Genomic DNA, 19,662 nt, shown 5'->3' on the forward strand with positions numbered 1-19,662 from the left:
ATCAGTATACAACTTATATAATATTTCACATTTTGAATATGAAGTGAACACTGTTGTGGCAAAGATTTTATTTTTTATCAATAAAAACAGGCATGTGGGGTTGTTACTAGAGTCACACACATAAAGCAGAATTCATTTATCAGTCACATGTATCAGCGAACATGGACGCTTTCAGAACTAACAGACTGTTAACAGGTTTTTAAACCACTCGATTGGCAGGTTTAAAGGTTTAAAGGCTGACTGATAAAAAAGAAAACATTGTACAAACTTCAAAATCATATTTCTCCGTTTTATTAGACTCTGGCATATATAATATCTTGAGCTTCTTGACTTTCATACATTTCTCCAACCTCTTTTAAAGAAAATATTTTTTACTTAAAAAAATAGCATTACCTCTTTACTCAGTTTGCAAGAGCAACATCAAGAAAAAGACAGAGGTTTTTAATTGCAAAGAAACTGAAAACAGATCATCTGTTCAGCTGCAACACTGGAGTGGATTAATAACATCTAAAATCAAGCAAAATGACAAGTTTTAAAACAACCAGAGATGTTTAAAGTGCTGCAGACTATAGCAGAGGTACCAACAAACATATTGGTGCAATTTGGAAGTACTGTTCTCACTGCAAGTCAGTCAAATAAATCATTTCATGTGAGAATCATTTCTAAAATGTCTTTGTGAGTCTCAGCAACAAAACGGTGCCCATAGTTGGTGCATTGTTTGGAAGCAGGGAGGAAAGGAGTAGAAGCTGGTATAATCATAACAATGAATGTGCTTCTCATACTTCAAAAAAGGTTCTGCTGCTCCAGCTGTCTGGATGGATACAGCAGGCTGATGACAAAGGAAGGGATCGATATCTTTGGAAAATGTTTCTGAGCAAAAGGTGAAGAACATCCCAGCAGGTGGTGGCGATGACCATGTTAGTCCTCGATGGAGGTCAAGGGCACTCGGCGGAAAAAGAAACTGGATCCTCTAAAGAGGTGACCCTGGCGTGAGGGAGACAAAGAGAAGGAATATAGGAAAATATATAGTGCACTGGGGAACTCCAGCTCTGGTCTTCTGACTGGCTTTTGCAGTATGCTTTGCCTGAGCAGAGAGCATAGGCTTGTACACGTCGCAGTTCACCCTGCTACTTCTATCAGCAAGTGACCTGTTCCCTTGGCATCCATACATGCACATGCTGCATCACTACCTCCACCCTATTTGACAGGCAGTGTCCTGCTTACTCTCCACTATCCTACTGTAGTGTACAAGTGGTTTCCACTTTTTTGTGAACCCTCTGCATTTATCTTCACAAAGGTGTTTCTTGATTATAGATTTTGACAGTGATAGACCGACTACCTCCTTTCTTGACATGGCTACATACTGTGAATGTTTTTTCTGATCTAAGGAAGAATTCTACCTCTTCAGTTGTCTTCTGTGGTATTTCAGGCCTTTTGGTGTTGCTGAACCAGCCAGTGCATTCCTTCTTTTACAGATTGTTAATTTGAACATTCCTAAAGCTTCTGCATCCATCAGCATCTCTATTACCTCTATTTTGAGTTCCAGTGAATTGGTCATGGAATAATAAAATGGCATTAAGGAATCAAATGCCATGTGACATAGTGAGTGTACCTTGTTGCTCAGGTGATTCCAGCAGTGCAGCCAGGAGCTAAAGACGGGCGACAGAGGAGGAAGTCCTGCAGCCAGTCTGACAAGACAAAGCTCAGCAGTCAGACTGAAGCATCAGCGATTATTTTGCAAAAAAATATTAAAAGCATATTTACTGTAAACATAATAAAGACTTTAATGTAGCACAAAAAGCCCCTGTTCTGGAGACAAACTTCAAGTGTAAAAATGATGAACCATTTATTGTATGAGCCTCACATTAGTCAGATTTCGAGATCTTTAGTGATTTGGAAATGCTGTCAGACTCCAATCAATGCCTACATGGTAACACAAGAGCAGTTCATGGAGGAATCTGTAAACATATTTAAAACTTTAACTTTTGTTATGAGCACTGGTGCTTGTCCTTTGTCTACCAGTGGTCCTTGAAATATTTCTACAACTTCAGTTCTGCTGAAATTATTGGACATAACCTGGAAAGCACATACTAAAGCCCTTCCTTCGTAGTATATATATATAAATCTAAGCTGCTAGAAAACATGTATGTGGCAGTCATATGAAAAACAGGAAGTTCCTCATTTAGAATTTCACCACTTTGTTCTTAATCATTGTATGAAAAAAATCTATGAGATCAGGAATCCAACTGCCATCTGATTGAAATTACCCTTAAAAAGTTATAAATGATATGAGCTCCAGTTTCTCTAATCTTTGTTGACTAAATTTAACCTTTTCCAGAAGGTTTGTGCAACTTTTGTCTTTTTATTCTTTTGTATTCCACAGACCTGCAATCACAGCATCATGTTTCAAGTTGGTGAGAGAAAAAAAAACAATCGCTGAAACCATTTAATATGAGTGCGATAAAAAGCTAATTATAAACCTTGAAAGAGTCTACGGCATCAGGTTTAAATCAATATTACATTTTAAGTTCATAACTGTGTTTAGCTTAATGACTCACCCACAATTGTTTACCACCATAAGATCAGCAACCAGCATGAATGGATATGTAAGGACACTTACTGCAATCTAATGAGGCACAAAACGCACACTGCATTATTACTGAATTATGACATACAGGAGAAACCTTTCATGGTCTGAAGAGAGAACTTACGCCCATCACAAATTTAGTGTAGCTTCTCACTGCAGAGGCCTGACTGAACTGCAAAGAAATGTAAAGAGAGGGGGAAATGTTATTGAAGGAATTTACATGTTTCCAGAAACTAAAACTAATGCACTTAAAGTTCAATAGTTACAATCGTTTGTATAATAAACAACAAATTACCATGTAAGCATATACAAGTGTCTCTGAAACACCGGTATTACACGTTTTCTTTCATTCATCATTTTTGTTTTTGGTGTGTGAGGGTGATGGGTTTGTGTGCTCCAGTAATCCCAGAAGCTTTGTTGTCAAGTGCAATTTGCTACTGGTAGGGTCTTCGAAATCAAACTGGTCCTGGGTGAGGAGCCAGACACCCTACGCAGTATAATAAATCTAATAAAGGTTCAATGTAGCCTGCTCGGGACAGGGTCAGCGGGGATCCTACCCTGTCACCAGGAACAGGATAGAGGCTTATGGGTGAACGTCTGCTGGCCAAGCCTGAGCTCACAGCCTGGCAAGGATCAGCATGAAAAAGCTAAGTGGGTTTACTGTGGGACCACCACTCTCACAGGATGGGCTGCAGAGGAATGAAATATTGATAAGACATATGAACATGTGCATGGTACCCGGACACTATAGATCACTGGATGATTTTGTAATCAATAAAGACCAAGGAATTGACCTCAGGGGCAGGATTGTATCATGGCACAGATCTGAGGGTGGCTACAGAAAGATTTCTGCAGCACTGAAGGTTCTAATGAGCACAGTGGCCTCCATTGTCCGTAAATGGAAGACGTTTGGAACCACCAGAACTGTCTGACCATGTCAATCTACATGATCTGGGTAAAAGGGCCTTATTCGGGAGGTGCCCAAGTACCCGATGGGCACTCTAGTAAAGAGCTCCCAGCATTGCTCTGTGGAGAGAGGAGAAGCTTTCAGAAACAACCATGCCTGTACTCCAAGTAGCCAGGGTGAAGCCTACTTCTCAGTAAAAGACACATGAGAACCTGCCTGACTACTGTGTGAATGTCTGGCCCTGCCAGAGCCCAGACTGAAATCTGCCTGAAACCCTCTGGAGAGAAATGGCTGTGCACTGCTGCTCCCCAGCTGAGGTTCCACAAAGGAGAATGGGAAATAAGCTGCCCAAAAATAGGTATGCAAAGCTTGTAGCATCACTCTCAAAGAGGCATGAGGCTGTAATTGCTGCCAAAGGTGTTTCAAGTATTAAGCAAAGGCTGTGAATATTTAAGTACTTGTTATATTTTTCTCTTTATGAATATAAATTTGCAAGAATTTCAAGCAATTGCTTTTATAGGTTATTGTATTTAACATTTTGCAGTGAACAATGAATAGGGCTGTAACATGACAAAATGTGGAACAAATGAAGCTCTGTGAATACTTTCCAGATGTACTGTATGTATTATAGGAGACATATATAAAAATGTCTGAGTAATGGGTAATTAAAAAAATAAACCTATCTGGTAAAATGCAAAAGACAACTAGTATATGAAGCTAAAATTTCACAGCAATCCTCATAAACTACCAGTAACAAGTTTTAGAACACCACATTTTCAAGTTCTTTATTGAAAATTACGCAGTTTATTGTCTGATTGCACTCTGAAATGAAAGCATAGCACAAATAAGTAATTGGAGTTAAAAAAGAAATCATGGAATCAGTTTATAGACCAAAGTGTATTCTAACCTTTAACCCATCAGAGTAGCCTTCTTTGGCAGATATAACAGCTGAAGACAGTCGTGGCTTCTTTCTACAATAGAAATAGAATATTCTCCCATATCTGTAGCAGAAGTTCCCATAAACGTGGACCTTGTAGGTTGCTTTGCTTTCACTCTTCTGTCCAGTTCAAACCAGCTCGATGGGGTTTAAGTCTGGAGACTGTGCTGGACTCCATGTTTTCAAGCTCACCACCTTGTTCTTTGTTCCTGAGGTAGTTCTGGCACAGCTTGGATCTATGTTTTGGGTCTTTATGTTGCTGTAGGATGAAGCCTTGACCAACTAGGCTCATACCAGAGGGTCCTGCATGGTGCTGCACAATGCTGTGGTACGTGTTTTGGTTCAGGGAGCCTCTCACTCTGTACAAGTCACCGACCCTGGATCCAGCAAACAGCCCCAGACCATTACACTTCCTCCTCCATGTTTGACGGTTGACACCACACACTGTGGAACCATCCTTTACCTACTCGACCACAAAGATCCTGTGTGATGAACACAAGGTTTCAAATGTTGATCCATCAGTCCATAATACCTTCTTCCAGTCTTCAGTAGTCCAATGGTGGTATTTCATGTCCCAGCCAAGCCTCTTTGTCTTATTCTGACGTCTGGCTTTCTTGCTGCAACTCGTCCTGTCAAACCTGAAGCTCAAAGTCTTCTCTTCACAGCTGAAACTGAGACTTTCTTACGACGACCACTATTAAGCTGTGCTTGAAGCTGTTGTCCTGTGAGCCGCCTATCACACAGCTGTTAACTCTCAGAAACTTGTCCTCTGATTGAGTCGTGTCTTTGGGTCTGCAGACCTCTTCCTGTCAGTTTGTTTCTGAGCCTTTGGATGCTGAAGGAAACTAAACTCACTGACACCTTGACTTTCTTTGCAGTTTCTCTGTAGGACAGACCGACATTTATATGAAGGTCTGTCTCTCTTCCATTGTTAATCACCTTTTTCTCACCATTCTTGTACCATCACACTACTTTCTGTTCAACTGATGCTTTCGAGCGTATGGTACCACAGTGTGTTCCAACACTGCTTAATGGTCTGCATGTATCAAGTGTGCCTCTTCTGTATGTTGTTTATTTGCAATAAGGCAACTTTGTCATTAGCCTAGCCCAGGCTTTTGACTAGCTGGTGATGATGATAATAATACCTCTGCCATAAACACTAGCTTAGCTTTTTGTCTATGAGACTATCCACTTGTTAAGTGATGATGTAACAACCCTGCCTCTGGGTCCAAACTCCTCCTTTTTTAATGCTATTGTCTTTTTCATGTATTGTAATGCTTTGTATTTTGTTTTAATACAAACAATACTAAAAAAACCCTTAAAAATAATCTATGTTCACTGTAGGCCTCTCTGCTTTTTTATTAGCACTATTCATGTGCACTGCATTTTTAAGCTCAGTTTTTAAAACCTTACGATGTAATTAGAATCCATGGGCTCACAGTCCGCTAGACGCCAAATATTTGAATGTTGAAATTTTAAAAAAAGAAAAGAAAAGAAAAAAAAAAGGACTCTCAGACTAATAATGGATTGCATTTATATAGCGCTTTTCGAGATCCTCAAAGCGCTTTACAATTCCACTATTCATTCACTCTCACATTCACACACTGGTGGAGGCAAGCTACAGTTTTAGCCACAGCTGCCTTGGGGCAGAAGCAAGGCAGCTATATCGCGCCATCGGCCATTCTGGCCAACACCAGTAGGTGGTAGGTGAAGTGTCTTGCCCAAGGACACAACGACCAATACGACCAAGACTTACAACCTTCCGATTACAAGATGAGCTTCCCAACCCCCTGAACCACTCGACTAACTAAGACTTCAACTGTTACATTAAGATGAGAATGTTTTGTTTCTTGTATTATATTCATAGTGATAGCAGAGCTACAACTTTTAGCTGTTTTTATAAATCCTTCAGTCAGAACATGGCATATCATTTTCAGTGAGATAACTTTCTTTGAACCTTGTGAATCCTCTTTTTCATGGATGCCTCAGTGTTAAATTTGATTGGAACATCTGGGAGAACAGCCAAACCTATCATTTTATAGAAGATAAAAGACCATTTTTAACTCTTTAAAGAAGAGTTTTGACCCTGAAATGGCTAATAACGTCAGATGTCAAAAATATATTTTTCTATAGAAAGCACTCAGACATAGAAAAATGTACTTGTAAGATTGTGTGTGTGGAAATGGGCCAAGTGGAGCAGAAAAGCACTATATAAGTGCAAGTCCATTATCACATCAGGATAGCCAGTGTCAACTTTAAGAAAATATTTTGTGTTTTGTATGATTAGCAGCATTGGCCAAATAGATTTCTAAGATTTGCAATCATTTATATAAAGTTTAGATTTCTTTCTAAATTAAGTGTTATAATATTCCGGTGTACTTCCGGGCCTTTGCTCCGTTGACAGGAATCTGGTCTTATTTTGTTGAAGGGATACAAATTGGATTATATTAACAGATTTTAAATTATGACAGGAATTTTAAAGTTGCATGAGAGCTCTTTTGTTTGTCACATTGTAGCTCTTACGGTATGTTTTTGAATGTACACAGGAAATCTTTGATACCACATGAACAGGATAATACGTATAATACAGAGATTCATCTGTTAATCTGTCAAGTGTGCAACCTCCCATTGTTTAATCCCCCTTACTGCACTGTACTGTCCATTACACTTGAGCCACTTAATGTTATCTAATTTTTGCATTTTGACTACATTTTAAATTCTGTTTTTTTGCTTTGTGGAAAATAAGGGCGCTCTACCTTCTGAGGCACAACCTCAAAGGTAGGCGTGGCTCAGGAGGTAGAGCGGGTGTTGAACATGCTCTTCAAGTGCCCACCTAGAACATACAATAGTTTTCCTAATAAAAATACAGTACTATTATAAAATTATATTTATTGTCAAAGCTTGTTGAAATAGGTAAAGGTGACAGACTTACACTTTCATCCACAGCATAGGTGTTAATAAAGTGAGCCAGGAGATTACAACACCACAGAAACAGAACCTCTCCCAGGACATGCGGTATGAGACCACTGCAAACACACAAACACTGCTATGATGGTTGGAGGTGAAAGATCACGATATCTGAGCAGGACAGACTGTACTAATAAAAGCATGACTCACACATAGAAGCCAGCAACTCCTTCCTCCTTGAAAATCTTGACCATACAGCTGAGCATCCCACTAAAAATCAGACAGACCTTTAATATCATCTTGCTTTTTTATGTAGATGTGAGTGTAGAATATTTCTTTTAATCCACTTTCTTCATCTACAAAACACTTGTATGAAATTTATGTATAAACCAAAGTCTTACCCATACTTGACTTCTCTGCCAACAAACTGAGCCATGCAGCGTACCGACATAACTGCCAACGCAGAAAGGTTTATCAGATCATTTCATTCAGACAACATAACACTTTCATGAGGACTGGGAACATGCTACATACTGTAAACTGCAAACAAAGATTGATGCCTCAGAATAGTTCAATATGTAAACAAGTCTGTTAGTCCAACATGAGATTCCTGCTTCATGTGACGACTCAAATCACTACCTTCACATTTTAGGCCACTGTTCACAATCAGGCATTAAAAGGAGTTACAAATTTCCAAAGCACGCAGTAAAGACAGAATTCAATTAAAAATACTCAGTGTTGGGGAGTAACGGAATACATGTACCGCCGTTACGTATTTAAAATACAAAATATGAGTAACTGTATTCCGTTACAGTTACCGTTTAAAAAGGTGGTATTCAGAATACAGTTACTTTGTTGAAATAAATGGATTACACTGCGGTACTTTCCTGTTTCATTTTGTCGCGGGTCAGGACTGTTTGGGTTTTGTTTGACAGCTACGTTCTGTTGTTCCAGGCGGCAGCGTTACGGTTGCCATGGTTACAGGGTTACGCTCTCTCTCTGCGACTGTGTGTTTCCTGGGTGAGAGAGCGCCTTTTCGTTGTTGTTGTTGTTGTGCTAAGCTAACAGGCAGAATGCTACAAGCATAGCTCTAAAGAATGTAGCATCATGGGCAGTGTAGTCCGTGTTGCAGGGAGAATGGACTGCCATACACGTTATGGGTCTGTGAGCGCGAGGAGGGAGAAAAAGGGGAGTGGAAAGGTACGAGTTGTCATCGAGGAAAAACGGGAGCTGGAAGCATGTAAATATAATAATAACCACTTCAGCCAAGAAGAGTGCCTGACGAGCCCAGTTGTAAGTAAGCTATTAAGACTCGACTGTACACCGTGTTCGTGTTTTCCTCCGAAAACAATAAGTTCCGTTGGAGCAGCCTTTCAACGCCTCTCTCTGTCTCTTGCAAGAAAAGTTGACCCACACAACAAAGTAAAGCTATTTTTCGACTACGAGCCGACAGGGACCCCGCCGTATTAGTCAGAGGTCCCTTTACTACAGTTCGGAGTCGCGGACCTTCAGTAATAGTAATAAATCACAGCAATAGTACATTCACGTTGTTGTAAAAAGCATGATAATATATTAAGTAATCCAAAGTATTCAGAATACGTTACTGTCATTGAGTAACGTAACGGAATACGTTACAGAATACATTTTGGGGCATGTATTCTGTATTCTGTAATGGAATACATTTTAAAAGTAACCTTCCCAACACTGAAAATACTTAATCAGTAGTTAAAAACAACAGAAAAAGAACACAGTACTTTTTTTAGTTATACTGACGACACACATTTATTTAGAATACAGTCACATTTTAATCATATGTTGACAGAGTGCTTTGTTCTATAAACTTTGAGCACTTTATCTACCTCAGACCTACATTCACTTTAGACTCACAAACATGCGTCTCTTTAGATTGTGGGCGGAGCCACAGAACCCATTGGACGCTCAGGAGCTGGAGTTCAAACCAGGAAATCTCTTCCTGTAAGGTGACTGCAGCACTATTTTATTTTACTAATCTCTGCCTAGCTTTTTTTATTTACTCAAAAGAAATGTTTCATGGCAGAATAAACATTTCCGGTTGCTGACATACCATGAAAAGGATGGGTGGCTACTCTGGACAGGCACTGGATGATCATCTCATGTGAGGTCTGGGAGACAAAGCAATGTAAAGAGAACGTTTTTCAAAGCCAGAAATAGCAAGACAATGTCTACAAATATCCTCTGCTTTCCAGATTTTTCACTTGATCACCACTTGCCTGTCTCAAATTTGCCCAGAGAAATTCCAGGGAAAATATAAGAACTTCCTAACAGGAATTATGCACAATTTCTGGTCCCTACCAACATTTGGTTTCTCAAAAAAGTATTTTAGGGATGAAGGTTGTTTCTAGACACTTTTTGGCATTTTTTAAGGAACATAATCTCTGATGAATCCTTTCAGGACCTGGTTGAAAATCTGCCATGAAGAATTAAGACAATTCTGAAGGCAAAAGGAGGTCCAACTCGCTTTTGGTCCATTTACGGTCCTGCAAATGACGGCAGGTTTCCCCATATATAAACAGTATAAAGTTATAAATATTACATTTTTTTATAATGACTATAATTAGCACTACTGACGGACAGTGGGCGTTGAGGTCATTTTTCTTGATCATTAATTTGCAAATTGGGAAACCAATGGGAAACCTTAAAAACCAGGTCCAGTAGGAAGTAGTGGAAAACTTGTAGTAACTAGTTCTAAGATGTTTTGCAAGGTTTTTATTTTGTGGCATGATACCACATTTCAGGTTTTACGCTGTGCCCTCACAATTTTCTGGAAATACATTGATTAATCAAAAAGGATCCAATATTGTTTTCAAATAAAACCAAATCTATCAGTTACAGCATTTGATACTGATCATCATTGAACCATTTACCCTTTAAATTTAGGGCTTAAATGATTTTCAAATCATCGTATTCTGTCTTTTTCACAACTTATGAATAAGGAAACATTTGTACATCAGTTCAGCTACACTCAAAATGAAAGAAGTGAAGAACAGCCCTCACAGAGTTGTCTCACCTCTTTGACCACTTTCCTGAGTGAATTCTGCTGGTCGCCCTTCTTAAACAGGACGTCTATCTGCTGAACAAAGAACTCCGATTACCCTTCAAAACACACTATTGTGTAATCAGATATTTAAAGAACATAACATTCATCGACAACATCAATCATCTACAGCTCCACCTGCACAATCACTTAAAAACCCAAGTTTATTTTTGCAGAACCACAAATTCTTATGCATGTTTTAAATAAAATCATATGCGTGAGCACAGTGATTACACTTTACTGCCTGTCATCTCTCAAAGGCCTATTCAAGCACATCAGCTGTTCTTATTTGTAACTGGTAACAAATAAACAACATGTAAGTCCTTTGAACTTCACTAATATTTTGACTACAAACTGCAGCAAGATTACAGAAAATTACAGACCATGTTTACATGAAAGGCAAAAATGAATTAATTGATAATAAAAAGGAATTGAAATTGATTCCTATTGTAACACTTCTGCTATCAAACTGTGCCCTGGCTGAAAATCCATATGTTACAGCAATGTGACAGCAGAGGATTATTATCATTATGAAAATTCACTGAATGGGAAAAAGCTTTGAATGTGCTTTTGTCAAAAACTGAACCAGTAATGACAACAACACTGAGCAGCAATAAAAACCAAATTAAAAATATTATTTAAAGAAAAAAAAAACCCAAAACATTAGCACAACATTGGCATGAAACCTGAAATAACTTGTCCTCTGTCAGGACATCACAACAAAAAGGGAACACAAACACTGGAAATGGCATCCCACTGATTCAGGAGACTTTCCTCCAGACAAAAGCAGCCTGCAAAGCTGGGAGAGCTTGCTGTTAGTGATTCATACAGGAGAACGATAAAAACCCAAGGTTTCTATTCAACACTGAATATTATTAATTTAGCTTTAATAATAAGGTGGCAGTAAATAAATCACTTCCTGTTCGAGCTGTTTCAGCCAATTACAGATCATTGAGACCACAGGCATGTCTCGAGTTTTAATCATCTTAAATTCCATCCACAGGTTTTTGGAAAACAATGACAATTTGATTTCATTTCATAAAACTGTACTTGTGTTAGTGCAGTATAGTGTCAGACGAGTGCCTGTAATCTTCACACACTTGGCAAATGCCTCTTGTTTTAGAGGCATTTAAATACACAGGGCAAAATCTTATTTGCAGCATGGCCCTGCTGGGGCCACATAAATATAAGCACAGTGACCCTGTGCTGTATCTGAAACACTGTGACGTGAAACATTCAGCAGCATGTTAAAGTAATAATTCAGTAACACTGCAGTATGGGAAAAGTCAGAGTGTAGTGTTTATACGTATTCGTTTTTAATACGAAGGCTGGTAAGGAAAGTCTAATATCAGCTGTTTAACAGTTTGGTTCCCACACTCTGTGTAAAGTACAGAGCGTGCCCTCATCATTGGCTATCATCATTGTGCTTCTGTATAAGCCTTTGCAATAGAACATATAGAACATATGCAGCTCCGTTTTTGTTCTTTATCTTTCAGATTTTAAAGAGTTACAATCAATACAATACTCCAGCTTGTCCAGGTTGAAATCTAAAGATAACAAAGGGAATTTTTAACAGTTTTAACAGTTTAATGTTAAGTTCAAGTTGAATCACAGAGATTCTTGATGGAGGTCACACTGTCAGAACTGCTAATTCAAATGACTTATACAGGCACCTCTGATGGATCCAGCTATAGAGAAACATCTGCTTATTCATCTTAGCAAGAAGGGTTGTACCCTTTGTACCATCTTAATCTCATTTCCTGCTTACCTGTTTAACTTTGCTCCTCACCACAGTAGAGATGGCACTGGATACAATACGTGGTGAGAGGCCACGAAGAAGTCCTCTCTTTCCATCCACCTTCACAATATGCTGCGCTGAAAACAAATTCATGTCCTGTAAAATGTTCATGCTTTGTCCAGTTAGACGATAAGTCATCCATTAATCCCACTTCACTCACCATAAGAGAGAAAGCCGGGCAGGTATAAAACTCTCCTTCCAAACATAGTTGTTCCCACAGTCGGGGGAAGAGGCTCATGTCCCACCTGGAGACAACAGCAGTTTCAATTAAACAGATTCTCTACATGACCATTTTCTTTTATTCAACTACAGCTTCGGGTGTTTGCTTTCCAAGAACAGACTGGACGACTTAAACAACTGACCAAAATACATTTAAATCATTATTTTAAATCAGTGACAGACAGAACAATTCAGGTTTTGAAAAACAGACATAATGAGCCAAAATGAAAGAGTAAAAAATGTAAACACTGAATGAGATGAAATTAAAGAAAGATGACCATCTCAGCAACGTGTCATCAATTTGCCTTTTGGAATAAAAACGCCGCCCTCAATAAAAACCAGTTTATCTGGATGTGCTTTTGCTAATAGTAAATCAGCTTTATTCTTAATCAAGACATAAAACAAAGTACACGTCTGACTAATATGTCAAATGAGAAATGGGTTGAGTATGAAAATTATTCTCATGGCTGGATTTTTGCAGACATGATCCAGATTTGGCCCGTGCAGATTAGCGTCTGCATACGACTGCAGCAGTGTGACTCTGAATCAGGTGTTGAACCATAACACATGTGTTTTTGCTGATAGTTAATTATAGCTTAAAGCTAATCAGAGTCTAATCAGGTGTAGCTTTGACCAATATCATGAATAAGAAAATATAATCTATAACAATGATTCCAATCACAGTCCTCTTACTGAGAAGCTGTGTAGAAACAACCTTGGAAAGTAAGTGTTCATGTGTGTGTGGAAAAGATGTGACGTGTGTGGGAGTGAGTGACACCAACGAGGCACTAATCTAAAAGGACGTCTGACTTCTTAAATACAGTGTGTAAGTGTGCTGTGTATTCTGTACAAATGTTTGTGTGCGATCTTCTCTGCTTAGGCTGCTGCCTCGATCAGCAGAAGGAAATGGGTGGATGGAGGTTTAAACTTTGGTTTATATCAGCTATGTGGAAAAGTCAAACAGATAGAGAGAGAATGATAAGGGTGGCTGATCAGTTGTCAACCACATGACTGGATGTCACAATGGGTGAGGCCAGATGTCACCTGAGAAGCTGTGCCATTCTGTAACAGAGGTATAAAAATTAGGTGAAGAAGAGATTCAGGGTTTATCCCTTTGTCTTCTGCAAGATAAGCAGTTAAGCTGACTGGAACAGTTCACAGTTGAAAATTCCAGCAAAGACACTAAAGGGATGTTGGGATGCTGTCCACACTGTGAACCTGCACACTGGCTTGTTTTTGTTTTTTACCCTTTTGCTTATTTTTCCGGTGTTAGATGAAAGAATCCGGGTTTGGGTTAGGATCTGGATTTCCAATCAACACGGAACAAAAGGATGAGTACATCTTCAGATCCAGTTGTGCTCACTGTCTCTCCAACCTTCTTCCTCACAAGATCTGAAAACTCAGCATTAGCTCAGAGTGGGTTCATTAGATAATCTAATTCAAGGGATTTAATCAGAAAAAAAACTGTTTGACACTGCTTTGCAAAGTTACACACCAATTCAATATTCATTGTAGTGACCTCCAATTGATGTGATCAGTGTCATTACTGCCAACATGAATTCTGATTTTACTGAATCTATATTTATCCTGAACCAGCAGATTCATGTCTCCTTCAATGTCATCTGCTCTGACGCCTGAAAGACGATTAAAGCAGAATCACCAATAACTAGATAAAGTGTAGAACAACTAAATTTGTTTTGCTGTTATTTAGAGGCAAAAATCACAATAAAGGACCAATCATGTTAAGTGATGTGGTTTACAGATGACAAGCTAGAAGAAAAATCAGTGTAAAATTTCCACGTTTTTGGACATCAGTGTGCCAGAACAGCATGTTCACATTAAAGTCTGCACTGAAAAAAACTTAAATAAATCTTAAATACAGATGGTGAAGAGAGCTGTTGGGCACATGAGTTCAAAAATATTTCACAGGCGATCGCTGAAATCTAATGACTGTGAGGTGTACAGTCTACAGTCCTATCAAAAGTTATGGAATCACCAACCTTGATTTGAATAAAGTAAAACACAGTAAAAACTCTGAAAGCACATCCTCAAACTACAGATGTGACACAAAACTATCAGTCCACGCAGTTCAACCCAGCTGTCACAGAGTGACACCCAAAGTGCACGTTGGACAGGTCGTCCATCACAAGCATCTGCAGTGGATCGAAGCTATTTTATGTTTAAGAACTGGCTTCATTAAAGAGGCCCCAAACAAATCACATTGCTTTAATTAAAGTGAACATGAAACACTACAAGAGTAAAGGTTCATTTAGGAGACCTGCTTTCAAAAGCAGAACACGTTTAGCGCCATCTTGTGCCACATGGCATCACCGACTTGGTTGGTTAGTTCTGGCTAATAGATTTAAGTATTATTCAGAGATTATCTCTCTCATAAAATCATGGAAGGACAGGCCCCAGCACGGTATGTACCACCAACAGATAAAGGAAGTGGCCTCTGGTAGAGGATCCGAGCTTGAAGGATAGACCACCCGCAGGGGGGAGCAGGGAGTTATACCCATCTATCTATACACACATACATATATATATATATATATATATATATATATATATATATATATATATATATATATTAGGGGTGCAACGATACACAAAATTCACGGTTCGGTTCGGTTCGATACTTTGGTGTCACGGTTCGATATTTTTTCGATACAAAAAAAATGTTCATGCATTTTTTATTTGTCATTTATTAAAATTATAAATATATATGTTTTAACTCAAAAGTACAGTTTTTAAATTTAACCCTAACCCTTGTGCGTGTTTTTTATTTTGACAGCGAATGCGCACCTGCGGACCACTTATGTGCAGCCCTGGTTATTTAGCTCATCATATTGCAGCCACAGAAATTCTTTTGTCCATGAAACCATAAAGCTGCACTTTCTTTTTGCCTTATAGTCTGATTTGTCATAACTTCTCCGTTTTGTGGTAAGCTTTTCTTTGGCTGTCACTTCTTCACCCTGACCTGTCTTATTTGGCTCAGCAGAACTAAAATATATATCCTGCTGCTTTTACACACGCACTCACATAAGCTCAGCGATTCTCTGCGCGATCAACCTCTCACATGTTTAAGCTTGCTGCGGGAGATTTCACTTGTCATGTTTGCATAGTAAGCTAACGATTAATAAGACGATGTCAGAGGAATTGGTGCACAAATTATCATCACTCACCAATCAGTGCTGTCGCTCTCTATACACAGTTCGCAGATTGCAAAGTGAAAGCAAAAAAACAAGCGCAAATTCAAACACGATTTCAATATGTCACATATTGACAGTGGCTCACCGATGCCAATGACATAATTACCCAGCTACATTTCTGAAAGAATGCAAAAGCATTGACATATATTTTTCCTTCCTACAATAGCCCGACGGGCAGGGCAGAGATAGATTTTGGTAGCCCGACTGAAAAAATCGCTAGCTCCGGGACGTCGGGCTAGCGATATTGCGAGCCCTGTATCTGATTGAGGAATCACTCATCTTTGGAAAAGAGAGTTTATTACAGAGAAATGTCTCTTTCCAAAATAAAAGCTATACTATCCGCTTCTTCTGGGCTATATTCTCAGCAGCATAAGGAGAATCATGTGCTAACAGCTGTCTAAATGACTCGGCTAAAGTTAGTAGCATGCTTGTTGTTTTTGTCTTTGCACTAGGATGATGTCGGCGTAAATGTGCAGTCATATTCGTTGTGTTCCCACTAGTGCTTTCAGGTTGATCTCGTTGAAATGACCTTAACGCCACAACATGGCAAATCTCTGGCCAACAAGTTAATGAGCTAACTGCGCTAACACACTAGTTCACACCAATGTAATTGAGCATTGCATGGCACATCCAACATACTGTTTTACTTTAGTCCATGACTCGCTTACCTTCAGGGTCATACGTCACATGAAAACCAAAATAATTCCAAACGCCAGATCTGAATGAGGTTCAATTTGCCTGTTACAAGGAGAGCTTAACTTCTGTCTCGCTAGCTTGCCCTGCGCTCTTCCTTCTGACTATGCTGTCTGTGTTGAGCGCTCAGTGAATCTGCATTCGACTACTCCGCCTAGGCTGCACTGTCGAGCCTAGGCGGAGTAGTCGAATGCAGATTCACTGAGCGCTCAACACAGACAGCATCGTCAGAAGGAAAATTGATAAAATAAATTACAAATGTTGTATTGTTCGATACATATGCGTACCGAACCGAAAGCACTGTATCGAACGGTTCAATATCGATACGAATATCGTTGCACCCCTAATATATATATATATATATGTACCTAATTATTCAAAATAGTGAAAAGAGGGTGCTTGCAGACCTTAACAAGTTGTAACATCTGGCTAAGTAAACAAAAGCATGGCCCCAAAATAAAGATGTAGCTTGTTCCAAGTCAAGTGTGTTTAAAATTTGGAGAAAATGGAAAACGGACCTCACAGTAGAGCCATCAGAGTCTTTGACTACAGGACTCGGGGCTTATAGTTTTTCCTGTCATCCAGCTTTTGCAATACATTTTCAGTGTTTAAAACAATGCTGGATGTTCATTCTAAGTTTGGAGGGTTTTACAGAATGAGCACAACAGAATGTCTTGATGCATCATCCAGGTAAGGAAATCCTAAAAAGTTTATTCTGTTCATCTGGACGTTTTAGTGGGAGAAACATTAGTGGCATCTTCAGTCTCAGCTGACTGCAGCTTTCCACCTGTATAAACAGTACATTTGTAAATGGTTCGACGGAGCAGAAATAACTGCTTAGATTTACAGTATTTTTGAGGTGAGGCTCGGATTTAAAAGTCAAACGCAATTTCGTATCGATGAGGAAAACAAGACAACACTATAGACTCTTCTGCCCATAGCGGTTATAAATGTAACCCACAGCAAGCGATTACATTTCACTGCTAAGCTAAATGAGTAAATAGAAGCATGAGTTGACATATTTCCAAAAACAGCACGGAAGCTGTATATTCATATTCAGCCTCTATGATGACTGTTAGCTAGCTACATCGGCTACCTGTATTAGCAGCTTGACGTACAGCAGCGGGTGTGTGAGGGTTGTTACACCCGCTCCCAGCAGAAACACTGCGGTGTCCACGTCCACGGTGGTTGGTGTAGCATCCTGCGCGACACCGACTGCTGGACCATGCAGGTTTTCTGGCGACTCCATCTTTAGTTACCGTGAACGAGGGAGACGAATCATTAGCGTTGTGTATCAAACAACAAAAACAACTTCCGCTTTTCAGAATAATAGTTTAAGTGGAGACGTTTTCTAGTGAGTAAAATGCAGGCGTGAGTGAGAGCAGATTTCACAACGTATTCTGTCTAAAAATAGCTATCTCTTACCAAAACTCGTGAAGTCATAAAAACACGTGCGTGTACTTCTTATCTGCCACAGCCAGAGAGCTTCCTGTCAGCGTGGACAGAGATTAACAGCGCCTCTTGGGTAGTCTGCCTTAAATTCTAGAAATAAATAATAAATATTGAAAGGCTTGTGTAGCATGCTGGTTAAAAACGTATAAACTGGTATATTTTTTCTTATAGTGCTTAATTTAATTCTGGATCTAGAAGAAGCCGATTGGACGGACTTAATCTCGCTGTTTCTCACTATTTTATTTTAGTAGCAGTATTTTTCTTTTTCTTTTTTTTCTTTTTTTTAAAATGATGCATTATTTTTTAAATATTCCTGACGAAATCAGGAACCACAAAAAACAAAAACAAAAAACAAAAAAAAACGTTGTATGCATATGGTCATTTCTAATTACATACATACATGACTATCAGCCTTCCATGCTTCAAAATAGCAGTGCTGTTCATGGCTCAGTCAGCTCATCCATCCATTCACTTACCTAACACATAACAAATGTTTTTATTTTTTTGTTTTTTGTTTATTTGATTTTTAAAGTCAGTTACATCCCCGAAGCAACTCAATTTATCAAATAATATGAGATCGTGCAAAAGTAAAAAAAAAAAAACTAGATAAACATAAAAAGGAAAATGCAACATTTTTGTAAAAAGGACAAGAGATGAAGCAGGAAATTATCAATCTAGTGATAACAAAAACAAATAAAAAATGTAATTGGTTGCAAAGCAATACATCTCACTATATGTTGCTGTCAGCTGAATTCTCTATTATTATTATTATTATTATTATTATTATTATTATTATTATTATTAGTAGTAGTAGTAGTAGTAGTAGTATAAGTAAACGTATTATTATTATTATGCTTCCTATTCTTTCCCACACCGTTTGTCATGTAGGCAGAATTTTCACACCAAATCAACCAATGAGATGTATGTTTTACATTTTTAGATTTTTGTATTTATTTATTTCAAAGAATTCACCTAAAAAAAATTGTTTATTTATTTTTTAAATTTCTCTGGCTCTTGTTAAATTCCCAGTAACCCCAGTACGAGAAGTCTCGACCGTCTCTCCATTTAAAGAGTCACTCTTTAAATATCACTTGCTAGGGACTTAATTATGCCGATGTCAGAGGGGCATGCCTAGTTCTATTTGCCTACGTCCTGAAGCTGAGCTTATACACTCACTGAGTAGCCTTAAGCACAGTTACTAGCCTCACCCATTAACAGCAGTGCTCCCATTAATGATCAGAGAAATTGTGGACACCATATCACCCTATTAGAGCACTTCGCTCTCGCACTGCAGGCTTACTTGTTGTTCCTAGAGTATTTAAAAGTAGAATGGGAGGGAGAGCCTTCAGTTTTCAGGCCCCTCTTCTGTGGAACCAGCTTCCAGTTTGGATTCAGGAGACAGACACTATCTCTACTTTCAAGATTAGGCTTCAAACTTTCCTTTTTGCTAAAGCATATAGTTAGGGCTGGACCAGGTGACCCTGAATCCTCCCTTAGTTATGCTGCAATAGACATAGGCTGCCGGGGGATTCCCATGATGCATTGAGTTTTTCCTTTCCAGTCACCTTTCTCACTCACTATGTATTAACAGACCTCTCTGCATTGAATCATATCTGTTATTAACCTCTGTCTCTCTTCCACAGCATGTCTTTTATCCTGTCTTCCTTCTCTCACCCCAACCGGTCGCAGCAGATGGCCGCCCCTCCCTGAGCCTGGTTCTGCCGGAGGTTTCTTCCTGTTAAAAGGGAGTTTTTCCTTCCCACTGTTGCCAAAGTGCTTGCTCATAGGGGGTCATATGATTGTTGGGTTTTTCTCTGTATCTATGAAGCGCCTTGAGGCGACTTATGTTGTGATTTGGCGCTATATAAATAAAATTG

General features: G+C 38.9%; 1 protein-coding gene across 5 annotated transcripts; it reads right to left on the reverse strand.

Moving 5' to 3' along the window:
* Positions 1–275: 275 nt before the first annotated feature.
* On the reverse strand, positions 276–17,829 carry LOC146645600 (mitochondrial carrier homolog 1-like). 5 transcript variants are annotated; one of them, XM_085394100.1, is made up of 13 exons: positions 17,759–17,829; positions 17,430–17,582; positions 12,370–12,454; positions 12,180–12,286; positions 10,385–10,444; positions 9,422–9,479; positions 7,740–7,791; positions 7,549–7,608; positions 7,364–7,457; positions 2,712–2,759; positions 2,559–2,626; positions 1,613–1,688; positions 276–984 (listed from the first exon to the last, which is right to left on the reverse strand). In XM_085394100.1, the coding sequence occupies exons 1-13, from the start codon at positions 17,774–17,776 to the stop codon at positions 919–921; spliced, it is 945 nt and encodes a 314-aa protein (XP_085250226.1). In that variant the 5' UTR covers positions 17,777–17,829; the 3' UTR covers positions 276–918. The 5 variants fall into 5 exon arrangements, with proteins under 5 accessions (XP_085250226.1, XP_085250225.1, XP_085250227.1 ...); XM_085394099.1 differs by having other exon boundaries at positions 10,385–10,447; XM_085394101.1 differs by lacking the exon at positions 17,759–17,829 and having other exon boundaries at positions 10,385–10,447; positions 17,430–17,704.
* Between the last annotated feature and the right edge of the window lie 1,833 nt (positions 17,830–19,662).

Source organism: Rhamphochromis longiceps, linkage group LG20 (assembly GCF_057381845.1).
Source record: "Rhamphochromis longiceps isolate RC_006_pf linkage group LG20, R_longiceps_female_GT1.1, whole genome shotgun sequence".
Lineage (NCBI taxonomy): Eukaryota > Metazoa > Chordata > Actinopteri > Cichliformes > Cichlidae > Rhamphochromis > Rhamphochromis longiceps.

Coding starts and splice junctions, on each gene's coding strand:
- LOC146645600 (XM_085394099.1), bottom strand. Junction 12,455..17,429: donor ACGTCAAGCTGCTAATACAG/GTAGCCGATGTA, acceptor TGTTGTCTCCAG/GTGGGACATGAGCCTCTTCC. Junction 7,792..9,421: donor AGCCACCCATCCTTTTCATG/GTATGTCAGCAA, acceptor CTGCGTTGGCAG/TTATGTCGGTACGCTGCATG.